General features: G+C 32.7%; 1 protein-coding gene across 1 annotated transcript; it reads right to left on the bottom strand.

Annotated features, from left to right (window-relative positions):
• Positions 1-317: 317 nt before the first annotated feature.
• On the bottom strand, positions 318-3059 carry LOC123697336. Its single transcript, XM_045643811.1, has 4 exons — positions 2853-3059; positions 1595-1831; positions 897-1032; positions 318-544 (listed from the first exon to the last, which is right to left on the bottom strand). Exons 1-4 carry the CDS (start codon positions 2942-2944, stop codon positions 383-385), a joined length of 627 nt encoding a protein of 208 aa, XP_045499767.1. The 5' UTR covers positions 2945-3059; the 3' UTR covers positions 318-382.
• Between the last annotated feature and the right edge of the window lie 4414 nt (positions 3060-7473).

Raw genomic sequence — 7473 nt, 5'->3', positions numbered from 1 at the left:
TGGTCTAAACGTGTACTGGAATATTCTGGTGTTTGTTTGAAATTGTAATACAGAAATCTAAAAGTCTTCTAGTCTTCAAAAAATCAGCATTTACTCAGCTCTATCTAAAAGTTTGGATCGGATTCTATAGTTAATTGGATAGTGAAATTATTGATTTACATGTTAAAATATTTATTTATCTATCCTAATTATTAGGTACCTCATCCCAAGATCCAATAGCTATATTTATTTCATCTTTATAAAAATCTTCATAATTTACATGATGTTAAGCATCACTATTACCTATTCATATTCAGTAGGAAAATAAAACTCCAACGAACACCGAAAAAATATATTCACCAAAAAACCCGTACAATTTAAGGTCACACCACAAAACTGTACATCACACTATAGTGACTTTAACAACGGTTTGTAACACCAAAAGTATTGTAACAAAGAATAGTACAGAAGTGGGCAGAGTTTTGGCAGCTTTGCTCTCTTGTGTCAGCGCACGCGGCGCGATCACTGTCGGCATCGCGAACGCTTGGTTGTTGCATCTGTTTAACTGTAAACAATACTTTGTTTTAATTTTAAGATAAGGTGAAATAACAATAGCTTTCAAAATTAAGCATCACAATATAATTATTACATAGTGCATTGGCTGAAGCTAGGTCCTGGGCTGCTCTAGGTCAATATCACTAGCTGTGCTCCGCGGTTTTAGCCGCAGCGGTCCGCTCATGTTGGTCTTAGCGAGATGATATTATATAGCCTAAATAGCCTTCCTCGGAATGGCGCTATCTAACACCGAAATAATTTTTCAAATCGAACCTTTAGTTTCCAAGATTCGCGCGTTCAAAAAAACAAACTCTTCAGCTTTATAATAGGTATTATAGATATCTTAAAATATAACCTCTTACCTCACAACAAGTGGTGTCCGGCGACCCGACGCAGCCGGACCGACAGCCGCGCGTCACCGACTCGTATGTGCTGCCCTTCGACGTCACCGCTGTCACGCATTTGTCCTCTACACTGTGGCATGTCATTGTGTGCACTCTGCAGAAGAGATTTTGATAAAACTGTCAATAAATATCGGCATCCGCAACTTACAAATGTTTTGCAACATCCGACTGATTTGCGAAGTAAATGCTAGCTACATTTACTTAAAATTGCATTAATATCAGTAGTTACTGAGTACATTATACGATATAATAGATCAATGACCAATCAACATTTTAGAATTTATTAAAACATCGGACTTTAATATATTGAAAGGTATGAATTATGATATTTATCAACACATTTCAACCATAGTCTTATCGCTTTAGAATCGATTTTGGAAATCTGAATTAGCACCAAGATACCACAGCATTCCTAACATGTACCTACCAACTTTTCTATAAGCCTTCGAGCTTAATTTTTTTTAAGTTAAAGCTTACAAATGACGTTAAAAAGTGAGAAGTACATACGCAACGCATGTGCTTTTCTTTCTCTCTACAATTTCGATAATGTGCAAAAACCACATAGACTTCTCTCTAATATAGTTTTATCATGATACAAATTCCCACCTCATATTATGTAGGTAATACATATTATATTTTTTTAAATCCCACCTCACCTATACTTAGTAGGATCCAAGCATGCTCTTAACGGCGTCTCCGGCTTGAACGCGCACACGTAACATTCGAGCGGTCGTCGCTTCGTGGTCCTCGTGACTGGCGCGGTTCTGGTCGTCTGCAACATCACTGGCGGCGCTCGACGACCAGGGACCTCCTTCTCGACTGGCTCCACCTCCTCGTCGTCGTCGTCGTCGCTGTCGTCGTCGTCTTCCTCGTCGCTCCGGCTGAAGAGCTTCCTGTTTTAGATAGTTGGCAACGGTATTTCATCTGATGAGACTTGTAAAATGGAGACATTAAAAGATGTTTTTATTTTCAATAAAGTTATTAAACTTTTTGTGACTGAATGGGGTTCTTATTTCAATTAGGTAAGGTAAACATACCTACTATTCACAGAAAGAAATATATTAGATAACAATAATAATTTAGCGATATATTATGATTATTCGATGATTATGAAAGTTTATAGTTTATAATATTAAAAGTTACTGTTTAATAATTGATGATTGCAAGAGATTCTTTTTAAGAGTAACCACCCTCAATTTAAAAAGTTTTTTTTTTATGAATGGTTAATTAATAATATTCAGAACCTTTTGGTAGATACCTATTGATATAATTATATCGAATTTGTTGTACTTGAATAAGTTGTTTAATAAATATAAAACACATATCAATAAATAAAGCGGTATCACAATACATAAAGTATGTTCATAGGTACTCAAAATAAGCACAACAAGACGCTTTCAAAGGTTTCCATTTCAGATAAAAGGTCTTTAGACGTATTTATATGACTTTAATAAAACCATCGATAAAGCTTATTTTATGTTCTAAGTAATACAATGAAGAAGACAAATAGATACATATTTTTGATAGCAATACACATCCGTTGAATACTAACAATTAAGAAAATATTAAAATAGAACGATCGAACTGCGATTCAAAGTGTTATTGTTCATGAAACTGTTAGCATAGTAACAATCCTCTTCTATAAAGAAGAACACAAAATGTACTTTGATCGCCCGGTGGTCTAAATTAGACATTCATTTACCAGCAAACGCAAATTATAAATAAATGTGTTCCTCTGCGCCTATTGGCATTACTTACATATTCTACATTGTAACAAGTGAATTACTTTACTTCTGCACCTATCATTAGGCATATCGCTCTAAGACGTGGTAGGAACTCTCTAAAAAGCGTAAGACATAACAACTCTACGCATTTTAATATAAGATACTACAATAAGATAAACAGAACACTCACTCCTCATCCTCTTCATCTTCAGACCGTGACGTGACCCTCCCCGGCAGGACCAGGAGCATTGCCAGCACAAAGCACGTCCTCCACCGAACCATATCATACAATTTGTATACCAACTATTTAATATTCGCTATTACACGTTAATTTTGTCATTTTAAAACCAAATATTGTTAAATTATCAACATCGAAAAATTACGCGTGACGGCGGACTTCAAGCGTTTTTCATTTTTGGAATTTTTTCCTTTTTTTTCTTCTTGTCCACTGTCAGTTTTTTTAATAAATACTCTATCCTGTGACTCTATCAGATGGTACTCACAATATAAGTTTAATTTTATGTTTATTTTTAATTAAAAGCTATAAATAATATTTTATCGGAAAGTTAAAACTGTTCTCACGGCGCGCGGCGACTGCTTTTGAAAAGCTCTAGGAGTAGCTACCTAGCGCCATCTCGTAGAACATACTGGAAATAGCTACTCACGGATAGATGTCGCTTTTACTAATTTATCATTTATTTTGAAAGAGGCTTATGAGAAATGTATTTAACTTTACGAATGAATAGCAACTTGAAAAAGTTCTTAATCTGAATAAAAAATGGATAATTAATTTAACTTCAAGAATAAAATCCGCGTCTACTTGTAAAACCTCCTATAAGACTGATCTAAATAGAATAATAATTACCTATTAGTATGCTAACGGATTCTTATACCTAATTTCTTATTGGTACTTATATATTCATTTATTTATTTCAAATGCTCTTTTATCACAATATTTAGTACATAATTAATAATATTTTCTACAGACTTTAGCTGTAGCGAAAGTGCAAAAGAGGTGTAGGTATCTAAGAGCTTTAAGAACCTAGGTATTTAAACTTGATAAATTGTGAAATAAATTTTATTTGTTAAATATTACCTATTTTAGTAAAACAGTGCCTTATCAGAGAAATATTTTAAATACTTAGCATTATAAAAGACTGAAAAAAGTTATTTTTAGCCGGCTCCATACACGACATACGTGTTATTTCTATGTATTATGACGATTCTAAAGCGCACCTAAAAGAACTAAAGGTGAATAGTGAAATGTTTGAGTTTGAATTCGAAAAGCCTTACAAAAAATTACAAATACATAGTTTAACACATCTTAAATTTAAACATATTGTGGATACTAACGAGTCGTTTTTTTGTACAATGATGAACCTAATACTTTTTTTCTACACAATGGTGAACCTACTGGACATTTATTTTGTTGTTCTTGATCTTTTATACTTTAAATATTTATAGAGTAATATTATATTCGATCTTCTATTTAGCTTCACATTAGTTTATCTTAGATATAAGAATTGTTTAGCCAATTACCTATTCATTTGGAAAAGCGAGCAAGCGATCTAGCCGCTGATGATGCCGATGATAGGTACCTATTCGAACATTCGCAGAATTAGAGATACTTCTGATATTTTTTAACCAATTTAAAAAAAGGGAGGAGTTTCACAATTTGACTGTTTGTTTTTTGGTTGTTACCACAGAACTTTCAAGTGGATGAACCGATTTTAATGATTATTTTATTTTTTTAACACTGTCTCATATGCGATCTAATATTAATTTGAAGGTTGGCTGGTTTAAATTAATTCTTATAATTACATTATAACGCTTTCCTAATAAAGAGGCATATCACACTGCTAGAATATTTTGAATTAAACCTAAGTAGGTAGGTACTAGATTATTCAATAAAGCCAGTATAAGAAGTAATGTTCATTAAAATATAAAATATTATATAGGTATACATAATACAACATAATATCAATTATCAAAAGTCTTATAAGAATTTATTTTAAAATTTAAAACTGAAACCAACTAAATGCGACGAAAAGACAAAGAAATTTATTATGCTGAGTACCTATAACACACAGACTTCAGTTAGAATAAAAAGTCTTTGGAAAAAATATAAAACGGCACACATGAATAAAATAAAATGAAAATATAATGCTTGGTCTATTTAAAAGAAAAATACCTACCCACCATTATGAATTAAGAAAAACACCATATCCCAACGAATGGGTTCTTTACATTTATTCTAAGACGTCTTACATAAGCCGGGCTACTTATAGTTTTTATCATACGCCATTAATAAACGAGTAGCAAACAAACGAAGTAACCCTTTCACGCACGCACACAGCCGCGCTCTTTGGTTCACGCCTCACCGGGCCTGCTTGAGCTCACAAAGAGTTACCGGCCTGCAATTCCCTTGCACAAACCCGAATGCACGACCTCATTAAAAATGAAACCCAACAACATGCCCCAGCCTATAAAAATCCGAGTTGTCAAAGCGCTTTGCGCTGCCTAGCGGCGAGTAGCGGAACTACGGCACTCGCAAAGCCAACTCTCTGTACTTTTTTAATTAGCCCCATACACGGAATGAATGCGTGAAATACGTTAGATATTTTTCTCTCGTACGCGGTTAGTTTGGTTGCTTTGAGTAAAGTATGTTAATTCACGAGTAGCTCTCTCGTGCTTTTTGAACTGTTAGGGTTTTCCCTGCGCGTAACTTTGTAGAGGATTTAATTAGCAGGGAATTAACTAATATTGTGAAAATATAATAACTACTGCATTCAAAGGCTTATTGAAATTATATCACTTGATTGTCTATTCGTTTAACAATATGTTTTAAGCTTAATTCATTCGCGGTTTTGCTCTGCATTATTTGATACAACTCTTATTAGAACTACCTCATGATGATCATATTCAGATAATGAAAACTGTCATTTCCAATAGGTATCTACGTATACGTAATATTGCACATTTTTTGTGAACATTGCTTACGGATATGCCATATTTTAAAAGATTATAATATAGAAGTAAATAATATATTGGTTGACGATTTAGTAAATTATCTGTTGCTTTTTTAAAAACTCTACAGCTTTTTGATTAATGTAGTAGATATTATAATCTTCTTTCTTTTTATTGAAAACTATTAAACATTTATGGATACCTATTTGTTATGGAAACTATATAATATAGACAAACACTGAACATTAGAATGAGAGAATAAAATTTATCTTGATATTGTAGATTAATTTTCACGTTTCAGTTTGGCACAAAAAATACAAACAATTTTAAGAATATAATAAAAGGAAGTTAACTATGTGCATACAACATGCTTAATTCAAATTAACTAAATTCTCTTAAAAATATAATTAGTATAATTTACCTACCGTTAAACTGTTTTTATAAATAAAAAAAAAAATTATGCTGGAAAAAACATTATTATCAATGAACAAATCAAAATGATGAAATATAAATTTTCATTAATTGTTTTGTTATTTAAATGTTTAGAGATTAAATTAATTATTTCATTGATCACCTCCTTTTTTCGTAAATACCTACTCAACTGGTAGTATATTATTAGCACTTATTAGTCCACCCTTAAAACTACTTAATCCACAAAACACGTCTTGAAACTGTAAGCGATAGCTGCAAAACTTTTAAAAACCTTCACCCGAGAACTCCGCAGTTCTTTTATCTCAGTGTAGTTTGGTTCAAAAAGTGCAAAGTCGGTACAAAATTCACTTTCTCCTGTGAACTAATTTTTCGCTCGGTGTCAAGTTCATGGCTCGGGCGGGGGCTGTGATAAAATAAAATATTCATTATGATTGCCTCAAGCGGGTGTTCGGGAGTGCTTCGCAATTTTGGTAGCTACGATTTTGTAATTAGCACTCCTTTTTGAGGTGAGGTTAGTTTCACGTGTAAAAATGTGTTAATATAACTATTTAGTTTGCGTGTGATTGTGAGGTTTTGTGTTCCGAGTTTGAGGCTCAAAAGAATTTTCATTCGGTACGATTTTTATAATATTGTGTTATGATTTTTTTGTGAACTACATCTTGTATAATTTATTGCCTCACTAGTTGCTTAATAAACAGAATGAGTCAAGTTGTAAAGGACTTAGCGATATGAATATTCGCAGACTTCATGGAATAACACTTAGCCGAAATTATAGCTATTAAGAACCCTCAGGATGATACTACAAGAGATCTAAAGAATCTAAGTGAAGATTTGAAACCTCACAGACTTTGTTGACCTATAGGTAAATAAACAAGAAAATTTATGTAATTAATAATTATGGATACTTCATTTATGTAAAATATCAATAATCAAATCCAAGAATATAATATACAGACAGTGACGTTGGTTATCACTGTTTTATTTGCCCAGTTTTATAGTAGAGTCCTTGTAATATGTTATATTTACTCATCTACACTAATATTATAAAGAGAAAAACTTTGTTTGTTTGTTTGTTTGATTGTAATGAATAGGCTCATAAACTACTAGACCGATTTTAAAAATTCTTTCACCATTCGAAAGCTACATTATCCACGAGTAATATAGGCTATATATTATCACGCTAAGACCAACAGGAGCGGAGCCACGCGGGTGAAACCGCGCGGCACAGCTAATACTTTCTATATGATGTAAAGGGTCAAAAGGGGATTTATAAATCTTATTTTTCAGCTTATAAAACACCGAGAAACACGCTTTCTTTCTTTCAGCAGAATTTATTAATCGTTTTTCTCATAATTATGATGTTCACTGATAAATTATGAACTGCTTACCTTTAATTAATTATAATTCGATGA

The sequence above is a fragment of the Colias croceus genome, chromosome 14, assembly GCF_905220415.1.
Source record: "Colias croceus chromosome 14, ilColCroc2.1".
NCBI lineage: Eukaryota > Metazoa > Arthropoda > Insecta > Lepidoptera > Pieridae > Colias > Colias croceus.
The sequence above is the reverse complement of the archived record's forward strand: the minus strand, read 5'-3'. Positions and strand labels throughout refer to the sequence as shown.